Genomic DNA, 14,800 nt, shown 5'->3' with positions numbered 1-14,800 from the left:
GATTTCCACTTGACAAGTGATTTTCTTTTACTCTCTAGAAATTTTAGTCTAATTTTATTCCTTATAAAATTTAGGCTTAAAGACTGATATGACACTTTAAAGCTAACATGATAATACAGGTGGCATTGAGATAAATTGATGATATGACATTGACGTAATGGTTGTCATTAGATGAAAAAATTTGCACTATTATGAAAAGAGCAGGTGATTTGTTACGAATTATCATGTGCACCAAACATCCGAAAGACATGTGTCATTGTTTCATTGAAGAAAAGCTATAAATAAAATCTAAAGGTTTGTCGGAAATCACAGCTGAACTTGTATTTACATTTCGTGTTTGCACGAATTCGTAAGATTTAAAATTTTAACACTCACCCGTATCAGATTTTATTGTTAGATATTGTAACACCTCGTTTTCTTTGTTAAAAAAATTAATTAAAAGGGGCTTTTCAATTAAAATAAATAAGTTTTTATTTAAATAAAAATAAAGGTTTGCAATAAATAATCAATACAAATTTTAGAAAATAAAAATAAAGGTTTGGAATAAATATTAAATATAAATTTTTAGAAAATAAAAATAAAGGTTTGGATAAATAATAAATACAAATTATTAGAAAATAAAAAGAAAGTTTTAGAAAATAAGAGAGAGATTTATTTATCATTTTTTATTTATTTAATAGAGAGAAAAGAGTGTTTTTAGAGTTAATAAAATAAACTAGAAAAATAAGAATAAGAATTAAGTCATTAGATTTCTCACTCTATAAAGAAACTTTTAACCCCCAAAGTAGTTTTACAAAATATTTTTTACATTTTTGTTCTTTTTTTCTCTAAGGCTCAAGAATTCTAACAGAGCACCTAAAGGAGAAGTTCTAGAGAACACCGAAAACGTTATCATTGCTAACGGATAACGCTTGAACGACTACATTAACTACATTGAGATAAGGGATGAGTTACTTACATTTGGAGATTAAAATAAATATGTATAAGAATGCCTAAAAGATTAATTTTGGGTTATTTGAGGCTATTTTTTTTTTAAAAATCAATTTTATTATTATGTTTTTATTTGCAAATTGACTGTGTTGACGGACCAATTGACCCTGATGCAAGATAGTTGTGAAATGATATGTCCTGTTGTTTGAGTGTGTTTTCATGATATTTTCTATTTTTTGTCAATTAAGAATTGTGATGGATTATATTTAACCATTCACTGTATATAATTATTAAATGATGACTTATTCTAATTATATATAATTCGTACGCAGTGATAATCGTTATACAACTATTATTCTTGTCGAAGTTTGATTGAATTAATTTCGACAATTGCCCTTTGTGATTTCTTTATACAAGCACATTTGAAAAATTGGGTGATTTAAAAGTCTGATGCAGTGGTGTGATACAATGTAGAAATCAAGTATATAGGTTGTGCCAGTAATTGTTTCAAGTCTAGACAAAAATGAGTTTGCAACTGATATTTCATATTGCGTTGAAATCATTTTTGTGTATGAATTCCACTTAATTCATTAGCTATTCTATGTTTACGGGTTCATGAATATTTCAATAATAGTTATGCTATATTAAAACAAATTAAGTCCAAGAATACCACAAATTAAAATTAGTCTACTATGCATTAGTTAAAGTAATATATTGTTTAAACTTTTCTTTTGTTTTTCAATGGTTGATTTCTTGCTTCTATTATATATATATATATATATATATATATATATATATATATATATATATATATATATATATATATATATAAATGATTATAAGTGTATGTTGCATTATTTATATTATAAATTGATATTTAGGATATTATGGTGTTATTATAGCATATTTTGAAAATGCTTATTGTCATGAAAATGGAAACATTATGGTTTGATCGTTATATATATGTGTATGTGTATGTTGCGTCTTATGAACATTGTTATGAATGTTATGAAGATGTATAAATGAATATCAGGTGGATTAAGTGATAAATTAATTATGTGATAAATTATGAGATACATGTGTATTTAGATGTCGTATATAATGAATTGTGAGTTATGAACTGTGTAATCATACGACTGTAAAATTCTTTAAGGGCGATAAGTTAATGCACGATGAGAGTTTGTGATGAGTTTCATTGTGAGAACCCGATGAGTTTAATCACTTGAGGCGCAATGAGTTGAAATAATTTTGAAAATAATTGAGATTTTAAAAACAATTGAGTAGTTATGTATATTGCATAATTTATAAGTAGAGTCCATGTATTAAAATATTTTCTAGGTTGGACCTAAATCAGGAGGGAGGTGTCCTGACGGACTCCTCAGAGTCTAGGCATTGGAGATAAATGCACTCGGTTTAAGTGCTTCTTTAAGCCTGTGCCGATCCCATATGATTGAAATATTCTCGCAAAATAAAGTGACACTAACTAGTCTCCTTGTGATTTCACTTAGTGAGAGTGACCTAACTTACCCATTGTGAGACATGTCTTGTCAAGTAGTTCTAGGTGCCCGACGAGGTTTTTCACTAAAAATGGTACCACATTGCATGTAGAATTGAGTCTAGTATGTCTATTGCATAATGCTTGTGTTTGACTTTCATTGAGTTAACAATTGAGGGTTTGGTGTTATTTTCTGGAGTGTGAATACTTGTGTGTGATTTGGTGAATTGATGTTGTTTATGTACATTCAATTCTATGTATTTATATGTTTCACATGCTCTAGTGTTTTATCATATACGAATGTGATAACTCATTCTCGATGTGTGTTTGTGTTTGGACTGAATGTTAGTTTGTTTCAGGTGAACCAACATATGATAAGTTACATGCTAGAGATGGAGATGCTTAGCCTTTGTCAGGGAAATGCTCTGATAGATGTGATATCGGGACATGAGGTTTTATTTCATATGTTACAATTCCATAAATAGTATAGTTGTTTTATGTTTTCCGCTATTAGTTTGACTTCTTTTCATTTAGTATGAACGATCTTGTTTTGAGTTGATATGATTTTATTATTATTTGGACAAGTTCTACTATGATGTTTGAAAAACATGCAAACCTTTTACCCTTTTTGAAATGCTTTTATAAATGTGTTTTAAAATAGGATGTTGCTAGGTGCACCCAGCACTTAAGGGTAAAAGTCAAAATTACCCCTGCTTATTTTTTAAAAAGTTTTGCACCCAGCTTTTCATCTTCTTTTGTGTTCTTTCTTCTTGTTCCGCGACCTTCTTCCTTATACACCCAACACCTGTTCTGCGCGTTCCTTCAGCTTCTTCTTCCTTCTTCCACTTCCGCGTGTTGCTTCTTTCTCCTCCTTCGCGACCTCGACATTCGTTCGTGTTCACCTTGTGGCGCGTTCTTTTTCTTCATTCTGCTGCTCACCATTGTTGGCCAAAACTGAGGTAAGTGCATTCTTCTTCTTCTATGTTGTTTCTATTGCATTTCTGGTATTGTAGTGTAGGCTAGTATTGATCCGCATAGGGATTTAGGTCTTCCGTAGGTGGTGTAGGTTAGGATTGATATGATCCGCAGTAGGGAAAAGTAGATCCCCATGCGTTTTTGGCCGCGTAGTTTCATGCGGATCAACTTGATCCACAACCTTCGTGGGGATCAACTTGATCCTCAAGCTTCACGCGGATCAACTTGATCCACATGAAGCCTGCGAATCAAGTTGATCCACATGAAGCCTATGGATCAAGTTGATCCGCGTGGAGCCTGCAAATCAAGTTGATCCGTGTGAAGCCTGTGGATCAAGTTGATCCGCGTGAAGCCTGCAGATCAACTTGATCCGCAGGCTTGTTTTAAATTTTTAAAAAAATTGAATTATGTTTTAATTAATGAAAAATGGTTTTTAATAAGAGTTTAGGGTTAATTTTGAAGCTTTTAGCCTAGAGTATGATGTTTTATAATGGTTTTTTAAGATTTTGTGGTTGGTGTGCATTCATATTTTGAAGGTTTCAATGGTTTTTTACTTTATTTATATCTTGTATGGTACTGAATATGCAATTGTAACTATTTATATCCTGTTCTGAAATTTGGTTTTGTGACTTTTTGGTTTGTAGCTTTACTTTGAACACAAACTATTTATATCCTATTTATATCCTACTTATGTGTTAGAAGCCCTCAAATTTAGTCACTGATTAGAATCCCAAAAGGATGCTCAAAACAAATTAGAATTTGTATCAATGCCACAGCCTTGAGTAGAAAAATTGGTAATTGGAAAAACGAGCACCATGAAAATACATGCCACTCAGCCAAAGAAAGTTGATAAGTTCCAAGCCAAAGCCTAATTTTTTTTTATGTGTGTTTGATCTCTGTTGTCCATTTCCCTGAAGCCCTTTGTCTCACTCCTACAAACTTTAGTTTATTCTTGATCTTGAGTTTCTCACAGAATCTACCCTCCTTGGCCCTTTGGTTTTGATACTCCATACTTATTAATATGAGGGCAATCAAGTTAGAGATAACATAAACATATATATAGGTATATGTGAGAAGCTTAGGAAAATATCATAGGTTTATCATTGTAGATTTTGACACTAATTAAATCCATACATAACCCACATACTAAACATTTATAGAACATTATATAGATATCGAGTAGTAACACATACAAGGTATAAATCTATATAATCAAGTTACAAGTCTCTCAATGTTCAAACCAGAGCTTCTGGTACATCTTCTGGAGCATGATTTGTACACATGTCCATCATCTTAACTTCAGGTATAGAGAATCCTCTAGTTCTAGATATTAAAGACTAACTTAATGCATGAGTCTACTGCCATCACTTCAATTTTAAGAAGGAAGATAATTAATTTCGAACTGAAATAAAACCAGAGTTTAGAGGTAATCCATAAATCTTCTCGCTTGACTACACCCTCTACAAATAACTTCTTTAATGTTAAAACAATCTACAACAGAGAGAATGAATCATAAACATTGGACATTTGGACCAAGACAATGTCACAAAAATTAAGGCATCATGTGAGAAATCACATGATGGATGTGTAAACATTATAGCAAATCACATATTGAAACTGAAAAAATTATCCAATATTGCAAATAAGCAAATATTTTTGTTACATCCTTATTTGTAATGATCTTGATCGGTAATAATATTTATGAAGTTGTGTAAAGATCTCTTAGGTGTAAGGTTTATGATTTATACCACTATTGATAGATGTATTAAAACTCTAATCAATACAACAACAATGTGAATTGGAGTGTAGAATAACCTGCTAGGCTACTCAGTATTACATATATGTTAACTCTATAGCCTTTGTGTGGTTTAGTGATGGAATTTGTGGTAGACATTTGCAGATCATGGTTAAGACTAGAGGATTAGGCCATGCGTTAGGTAGGATTGTTGCCAGAGGTCTGGGGAGAGGAGAGGATGGTGATGATACTGACGGTGCTCCCTAGCGCCAAAGGCCGACCGCATCGGCATGCAGGCGACGAGTACCAATCATTGTTGACGATGATGTGCCTGCAGTACCTACGGGCTCGCTTGTGGTACCAGAGGCAGAGGCTGCTGTAGCTGGGGAAGCCCATGGTAGATGCTGCCCCTGCCGCACAGGACATCGGTGCAGAGACTGACGCACATGATACCGGGGCACAGGATAGGGGGGACAAGCCTGAGGGATTTCCTGGTGGACCCAGGGACCCATCAGTGCATACAGAGTATGCTGACCATGTTGCGGCCAACGTATGGTCTGGACAGGTATTTATAATATTAAAGTTAGTTAACGTTTTTTTTATTTATTGGTTACTGATTCACATTTTTTGAACAAATTGTGTTCCTTTGTACTTCAATTCAGGAACGCCCTGAGTTGAAGTTATCCTCCCATGGGAGGAAGGTGCATAACTTAGGCAGTCCTGTTCTTGCAATTGAAGACATGGTTGCTGGGACATGATTAAGTCCTTTGGTTGCGTGTTCTATTGACACTATGGTGATCGGGGACTTATATCCTCCTTTGTCGAGAGGTGGCACCAGGAGACTTCTAGTTTCCACCTTCCTGTGGGGGAGATTTCGATTACGTTGGACGACGTTGCGACTCTTCTCCATCTGCCAATCGTTGGTGCACTGCATGACTTCCAGCCTCTGCACAGCGATAAGGCGGTGCTGCTCTTGGTTGAGTTACTGATGGTCTCACCAGAGGTGGCCATGACCGAGACAGGCCAATGTGGCGGACCATACGTACGCCTACAGTGGCTGCGAGACATATACCAGTACAGATATCAGATGCAACACTGGACAGCTGCCGCTCGCGCTTATCTTCTGCATCTTTTGGGTTGCACTCTCTTTGCTAATAAGAATGCAACCCATGTTCATGTCGTACACTTACAGGCCCTGCGTGACCTCACTCTTGCTGGGCGGTATGCATGGGGAGTTGCTGGGCTCGTCCATATGTACAATCAGCTTAATGATGCCAGTCTCAGCACCAGCCGACAGCTTGCTGGTTACATCACCTTGTTACAGGTAATTAACATGTATTTCATAATTTAATTACAACAATGTTTTAATAAGTGTATATTTAGTTAACATGTATGATTTTCGTGTAAATCCTTTAGTGTTGGATATACGAGCACTTTCCGTCAATTGCGGAGTGCAATGCTAATCTGGACTACGACGAGGTGTCACCACGTGCGTGTTGGTGGATTGCGACAAAGAAGACTATGAAAAAGGTATCTGCAGCGATGCACAAGCAGCGCCTGGATCATCTGAGGATCCTAGATGTTTGCTGGATGCCATATTCAGAGCATCGACCTGTGCAGGACTTTCATCCGATTTCGTGCTTCTCGGGACAGCTCTGTTGGGGGCCTGTTGTTGTCAGATACAGACCAGAGAGGGTTATGCGCCAGTTCGGCTACGTCCAGTGCATTCCTGCACACCCTGTCCATCCATGGGTGTCATATGATGACGTAGACGATACGTGGATGCACTACTCAGACCATTTGGCGGCAGCAGGTGATCCATGTGTTATGCCAGGTCAGTGTGCGCTTGACTACATAGACTGGTTCTTCCGTATTTCTCATCCATTCATGACCGCGGCACAACCATCAGATCCTCCGACAGATGCACCTGCTGCGTAGCCCAGACATGTACCTCAGGTCCCAGAGTCAGATATCCCTCAGGTCCCGGATGATCCAGCCAGGTCTGATGTCGACGAGCTCAGACATGCATTGGTAAGTGTTACTATATGGTTAGACGTATGAAATGTCATTTACGTCAATTTTTTAATACTAATTTGTCTAATTTGTTTGTTTTCTATTTAATAGGAGGCTTGCGATGTGATCGCTGAGAGGTTGGAGCGTCACCTCAGCCTAGGGGTAGTCACGCCAGGCACATCAACACATGAGGTCATCGAAGAATGCCTCAAGATTGCCAGGAGTGTCACCCAAGACCGCATTGTGTACGTGAGGTCTCGACATAGGCGCCGCATAGATCAGCCATAGTTTCTTTACACATTTCATATTGATATTCGATGTATATACATTTCTTGTACTTGACCACATTTTTGTTTTTTACTTTATATTTTGTATATTTAAAGTTATTTTTGTTTATAATATTAGTGTTAACGTTTAAGTGTTATTTTTAAATTACTTGATTCCAAATTCATTTGAATTTCATTGAAATAGTATGAATGTTACGTTTAACTAAACATTCATTAGGATAATATTTTATTTACATAAACAAAAGAGACATAAAATAAAATTAATTATTTTTTCAAATGGATTTTAGTTTGTAAATATTTTTTTGATTGGTCATGAATCAAATAAATAAAGCTTCAAATTGTAAAAAAATGGCCTTCAATTTTTAAAAAATTATCTTCTGCACACTTACAGATCAACTTGATCCGCAAGTGTGCTAGAAACCATGGGCATTTTATGGGAATGCTGGGTGCACCAACAATACTATTGGGTGCACCTAGCAATACCCTTTAAAATATTTAGTTAATTCCACATTTTTATTCATTTTATTATTATTATATGTGTGTGGGATAGAGAATGTCATGTTAAGATAACATCCATAACAATGTTCATAGGACACAAGATACATATATGCATATACACATATATAACTATCAAACCATAATGTTTCCAATTTCATGACAATAAGCATTTTCAAAATTATGCTATAAAAACCCCATGATATCCTAAATATCAATTTATAATATAAATAATACATATTATATATATATATATATATATATATATATATATATATATATATATATATATATATATATATATATATATATAGCTAATGCATAGTAGACTAACTTTGTAGCATTCTTGGACTTAATTTAATAATATTGTAACATTCATGAACCCGTAAACATAGAATAGCTAATGCATTCAAGTGGAATTCGTACACATGAAAATAACTTAACGCAATGTGTAATTTCAGTTGCAAACTCATTTTTGTCTAGACTTAAAACAATTACTTCCACAACCTATATACTTGATTTCTATATTGTATCACACCACTGAATCAGACTTTCGAATCACCTAATTTTTCAAATGTGCTTGTATAAAGAAAATTACAAAGAATAATCGTTATATAACGATTATCACTAGGTACAAATTATATATAATTAGAATAAGTCACCCTTTAAGAATTATTTAGAGGCAATGATTAAATATAATCCATCACAATTCCTAATTGGCAAAAAAATAGGAAGTATCATGAAAACAAACTCAAATACCACAACATATCATGTCACAACAATTTTACATCGAAAAATCAATTGGTCCATCAATATAGTCAATTTGCGAATAAAAACATAAGAACCAAATTGAATTAAAAATTAGCCCAAAATAACCCAAAATTGATCGTCTAGGGATTCTTACACATGTTCATTCTAATATCAAGTGTGAGTAATCTATGTCTTACCTAACTGTAGCTCAAGTGTTTTCCGTTAACAATAATGGTGGTGTTTCTGATGCTCTCTAGAGTTTCTCCTCCGATTACTCTGTTAGGATTTTTGAGCATTGTGAAAAAAGGAACATAAAAAGTAAAAAATGTTTTGTAAAACTGCTCTTGGTTAAAAGTTATATAATGAGAAATATGATGACTTAATTCTTATTCCTATTTTTCTAATTTATTTTATTAATTATAAAAAATACTATTTTCTCTCTATTAAATAAATAAAAATACATAAATAAACCTCTCTCTTATTTTCTAAGATTTTCTTTTTATTTTCTAAAACTTGTATTTATTATTTGTTCCAAACCTCTATTTTAATTCAAATAAAAACACATTTATTTTAATTAAAAACCCTTTTAATTAATTTTTAATTTTTTTAACAAAGAAAATGGGGTGTTATAGATATACTCACGAATAACCTATAACACCATTTTTTTATGTTTTTAATTTATTGATATATTTTTAAATAAACATATATTAACTTAGAAATGTAAGTAATCCTTGATTTTTTATCTCCCTTTTCAGATTTTTATGTAGAAATAAAGAAAAACAATAAATTTTTTAATCCTAATAAAATAATTAAGAGATTTTCTATTTTATTATTTTTCATTTCTACTTTACAATAAATACACGTGTATTAATTAATTGAAGATTAAATAGAAAAATAAGCATACAAAAACAATTAATAAATTCTTCCTCCATATTTATATATAAGACTCTATTATATAATTCATTATGATTAAGAAAAGTTATTAATTTAGTTGACAATAATAAATTTATCTTTAATTTATAATTTTTTTCAAAATTATAATTATCATTAATAATTTTCTCTTTTATTGTTTGTCAATACATTTGTTTTTCTTTGAGAGATATTTCGATTCTAAAATTAATTAATGCAAGATTAAATCTTATAAAAACAATAATATATATATATATATATATATATATAGTACAAACATTTCCACGGAGAGGAAACAAAATGTGTCTAGGAATTTACAAATAACACCATTAGTATTATTAGCAGGATGACTTCACAGTTATATATAGACACATTTGATTTGATTAACTAATTAATTACACTTTTTATCACCTTTCAACCCACACAAGGCAGCACCATGTATACTTGTCAAATATGTCATGCTTGATACGTTTGGTAAGTTCCGAAAGTGCTATAATGTTGACATCTATGTCTTTCTCCACAGTAAAAACAAACAAAGTAGCATATATACCATTCCTGCATTCCACAAAAATCAAAAGCATAAACGTTGAATTCTAGGAAAACAGTAACATTAACATGTGTGTTTGACTGGCCGAAATTAAAACACAAGACTGCAGAAACAAAGAAAAGCATAGAGTATGTGTTCAATGTTGAAGGTTTTCGCAGTCATAGAATTAGTATTGCTGATAGTGTACCCTGGTGCTCATGGTTTGAGCAGAGATGATTTTCCTCCTGGTTTTGTGTTTGGTGCATCAACTTCAGCTTACCAGGTTCATTTCTCTCTTTCTCAATTTCTCAATGTCTACTATTATATATGTTCTTGTAATTTCTTCCTTTTCACTAGTATAATCCTGTTCAATGTCCTAGTCTTTTGATTCTGTTGCTGAATATGTATTGAACTGAACCTATGTTTTATAAATTTGTAATTGGGGTGATGTGAAAGGTTGAAGGTGCAGCAAATGAAGATGGAAGGAAGCCAAGCATATGGGACACCTTCTCCCAAGCTGGAAATGGTTGTACCCTCTACTCAGTACTCATATATAATATGCTTCGTTTCTTCACTTCAATTCTTTTTTTTAAAGGTTTAATGTTACTATTTTGTCCAAAGAAATTGAATGCCAAAATCTGTTTTCAGGGAATATGTATGCTGGTAATGGAGATGTTGCTTGTGATCAATATCACAAATATAAGGTCAGTGACCCTATAGAGAACCAAAAGAAATTGTGGTATAGATACATGCATGCACACAAGATGCATCTTACATATACACCACTGGCTTTAAATTCATGTTTATTCCGAGCAAATATCAGACCTTGGTTTCCTGCAGGAAGATGTCCAGCTCATGGCTGACATGGGCTTAGAGGCCTATAGATTTTCCATATCATGGTCAAGGGTTATTCCAGGTGAGATCATCAAACTGCTGTCATGGAGATTCTTAAATTAATGTCAAAAGTAACTTGTATTGGACACACACACTTGGTTTGATTTATTCGCAATGAATCTTGGACTCCAACTGAATATAGTTGCCTATATCAAGCTGTTATTTTCATACTGTTCTGACCATCTTGTTATCATGTATTACCAGATGGAAGAGGGCAAGTGAATCCCAAGGGGCTTCAGTATTACAACAACCTTATTAATGAACTGATAAGCCATGGTTCTTATGAAGACTAGATTTTTCTTTAAAAGTTTGATTAACCCTAAGAGAGGTTCTTCCAAGTTATCTGATGTATACATATTTTTGTTGATGATTCCACATCTTGTAGGGATTGAAGCACATGTTACATTACACCATTGGGACCTACCACAAACACTTGAGGATGAATATGGAGGATGGGTTAGTCCAAGAATTGTGTATGTTCCCAAGCTTCTAGTCTTTAATTCTGTTGACATCTTGTCCTAGATAGGAGATGATCAGAAATGTACCCTGCACAAAATTGTGAAAAGATTTTATTGCGGTTAACATATTTTATCATGAATGCTTTATAGGAAAGACTTCACAACATATGCGGATGTGTGTTTTAGAGAATTTGGTGACAGAGTTAGGTATTGGACTACGGTGAATGAGGCCAATGTTTACGCAGTTTTTGGCTATGATGTTGGAATGTTACCACCTCAGCGGTGTTCTCCTTCCCCTATATTTAACTGCTCGAGAGGAAATTCCACAACTGAGCCATATTTGGTAGCCCATCATATGTTGTTAGCACATGCTTCAGCTGTTAGGTTGTATAGGAAGAAATATCAGGTATAAATTATCTAACAAATGCACCACTCTATTATGTCATTCATTAGGCCTGATTTTCGCATTTTGAACCATAGTAAGGAAGGATGACATTGATGGTGATCACCAAGATGATGTCATTCTGAAATGGTGATAATCATCATTGAATTTGTTCAGAAAACAATCTCTTTTTGGATGCAGGTCATGCAACATGGCTTAATTGGGTTTAATCTCCTTCCTTTTGGTGTTCTTCCTCGAACAAATTCTATTGAAGATGTAAGGGCTACTCAAAGGGTCCAAGACTTCTTTATCGGGTGGTAAGTAACAATCTAGGCATGGTGTCTCTTTCTAATGCCTGTTGACAGTAACAAATTTGCATCTTGGGATCGCAAAGGACCAAATCTTCAATAAATAAATAAACTGTCAAGTGATGAAACAAGATTTTTATATCTCTGACATGTCCCTCCATATTAGAGTCCTTTAAGATTAAAGCATGACAATCTACACACCACTTTACCTTGCAATTAAGTTAAATTATAAAGAATGTGTTTACAATGATTAAATTCTAGGACTTCTTCATGTTTTTATACCATTTATGAATACCCTGAATGATTTTATATCTGAATGTTTTGGTAATGTATTTTCGTATAGCTATCAAGTTTCAATTATACATTAGTTTCTACACTAGCTAGGCTATGATTTGTTAGTGCAGGTTTATGAATCCCTTCACATTTGGAGATTACCCTGATATAATGAAAAAGAATGCTGGCTCAAGGCTTCCTTCTTTTACTCAAAAGGAATCAAATCTGGTCAGGGGCTCAATCGACTTCATTGGAATAAACTTTTACTACTCATTTTATGTTAAAAACAGTCCTGGCAGCCTGCAGAAGGAGGATAGAGATTACATTGCAGATCTATCGGTGGAAATTGAAAGTATGTCATAAGTTGTTTCCCTGGCTTATTCATATTGCATAACCAATGCCAATTCTATATCAGGGCTCAACAAGTTACTTATTTATAAATGTTTCTTTATTGTGTGAGGTCTTATCCTTAGCTTCATGAATCAAGATACTTCTTCTTTGGCATGGAATTGGAACTATTTACATATTATTTTATTTTTGCAACAACTATGCCATTAAAGGGATCGTGTTTCAATATTTCTGATTTTGTTTCCCATTGATCGTAGAATATATGGGTATTTTTGTTAAATTCTCTAATTCTTTGGGACAGCAAATCTAATTCTAAGTCAATGTCTCTTGCCCGTGCAAACGTTGATACTCCCTGATGGAATTTCTTCTGTATGCAATCTTGTATCTCAGAAACATAAATATCACTAATATATAAATCTGAGTGACAAATTCATTTTCTTTTCTTACCCTATCAGTTCAAGTTTTCCTCTAAAGTACCATAATCCATGTCATCAAACTTTAACAAATTCTATATAATATTTAATATTTGGTCCTTTCATTGCTTAAGACTTATTTAGTTAGTAAACTCCAGTAGGTAAAATCAGTCTGTGCCTGTGGTGTCATCCACGTTTCTCTAATTTTGTGGAACTGAAACAGCTAATTAATGTTCTTTCTGGCTGTAGGATTTGTTCCAAATGATACTTCTACATATGAGGTAAAATAGCAGGAACATGGTGCTATTCCTCTCTATGTATTTCTTTATTTAAGGATGGATCTTCAATACTTTCCACTAACCAGCTCGTTGGTTTAGGTTCCAATTACTACCAAGATTTTCCTTGGGCTGTTAGAGTCACTAAAGAACACTTATGGCAATATTCCAATTTACATACACGAAAATGGTATGGCGATTTTCCTATTCATGACATGATTGAAATCATCATTCAAAAGTTCCATTTTCCTCTCTTTAAACATACTCAGCTGTCCTTTTATCTAGTTGTATGATAACTCTTTGATGCTTTGCAGGCCAACAAACACCTCATAATTCATCATTAGATGACTGGCCGAGGGTGAATTACTTGCATGAATACATAGGAAGTTTGGTTGATGCACTTAGGTAATTCTACTTTGATTTTCATTTTCAAGTGGGAAAGTTAAAAGGGTGTACAATGTCAACATAGCACCTCCACTTTATTTAAAATAATTGTCAATTGTTTCATGAAAGCTGGTTTTTGTTTACTCTTTTCCTTTATTTTTGACACATTGACAGGAGTGGATTAAATGTAAAAGGGTACTTTGTATGGTCCTTCTTGGATGCATTTGAGTTACTGCTTGGATATGAATCAAGTTATGGCTTATATTACGTAGATATGAATGATCCAAGCTTAAGGAGGATACCTAAGCTCTCTGCTGAATGGTACTCAAATTTTCTGAAAAGGAAGCCTATGGACCCAAAGATCACCAAGGAAATTGAGAAGAATGCAACTTTGCTTTCACACAATCTCTCACTGCACAATGCCACATAAAGTAATCAGGACAAGTTAAAAATTCAGGACTAGGATAAGGGGACCAATAATTTGCAACTTTGTGCTACCACGCGAATGAATAAAAGGACATTGGTTCATGATGTCGAATCATATGAAACATTTAGATTTTGATCAATGTAACTTCCTGTCCTACTATAGAAAACATTCTTGTCGAGTATTTCATGATTGAAAATCAGACATCATGGCACTTGAACTCAAGGGTCTCATACTTTTTTCTTTTTTATTTAATCAGCAAAAAAATATATCTATTACTATAGCAAAAGGTACAAGTAGTACCATCAGTCCCATACAGATGATGATAATAAAGAACACCATCTTTGTATTCTTATTTAACATATTTGCTACCAATTTAAGATGGAAAAAATAATCTATAATCACCAAATTATTTTTATTATCATTGAATGATTGGTGATAATTGCTTGATCATTCTTAAATTAAATTAAAATATTAATTAGGGTGCGTTTGTTTACTGTTTTAAAAATAGTTTTCAGCTTTACTT

General features: G+C 33.5%; 1 protein-coding gene across 1 annotated transcript; it reads left to right on the top strand.

Moving 5' to 3' along the window:
* The first annotated feature begins 10,151 nt into the window (after positions 1–10,151).
* On the top strand, positions 10,152–14,557 carry LOC100781958 (beta-glucosidase 11). Its single transcript, XM_003530242.5, has 13 exons — positions 10,152–10,398; positions 10,572–10,641; positions 10,764–10,819; positions 10,956–11,031; positions 11,214–11,285; positions 11,395–11,482; positions 11,618–11,873; positions 12,051–12,166; positions 12,562–12,782; positions 13,441–13,472; positions 13,569–13,656; positions 13,781–13,871; positions 14,025–14,557. Exons 1-13 carry the CDS (start codon positions 10,267–10,269, stop codon positions 14,278–14,280), a joined length of 1,554 nt encoding a protein of 517 aa, XP_003530290.1. The 5' UTR covers positions 10,152–10,266; the 3' UTR covers positions 14,281–14,557.
* The last annotated feature ends 243 nt before the right edge of the window (positions 14,558–14,800 follow it).

Source organism: Glycine max, chromosome 7 (genome assembly GCF_000004515.6).
Source record: "Glycine max cultivar Williams 82 chromosome 7, Glycine_max_v4.0, whole genome shotgun sequence".
NCBI lineage: Eukaryota > Viridiplantae > Streptophyta > Magnoliopsida > Fabales > Fabaceae > Glycine > Glycine max.
This window is presented reverse-complemented; position numbering and strand designations above follow the sequence as displayed.

What these genes read in the sequence shown, in the direction of transcription:
- LOC100781958 (XM_003530242.5), top strand. Translation starts at nt 10,267, where the DNA reads ATGTGTTCAATGTTGAAGGTTTTCGCAGTCATAGAATTAGTATTGCTG. An exon ending in CATCAACTTCAGCTTACCAG is followed by an intron (nt 10,399 to 10,571) that starts GTTCATTTCTCT and finishes GTGATGTGAAAG; the next exon opens with GTTGAAGGTGCAGCAAATGA. An exon ending in CAAGACTTCTTTATCGGGTG is followed by an intron (nt 12,167 to 12,561) that starts GTAAGTAACAAT and finishes TTGTTAGTGCAG; the next exon opens with GTTTATGAATCCCTTCACAT.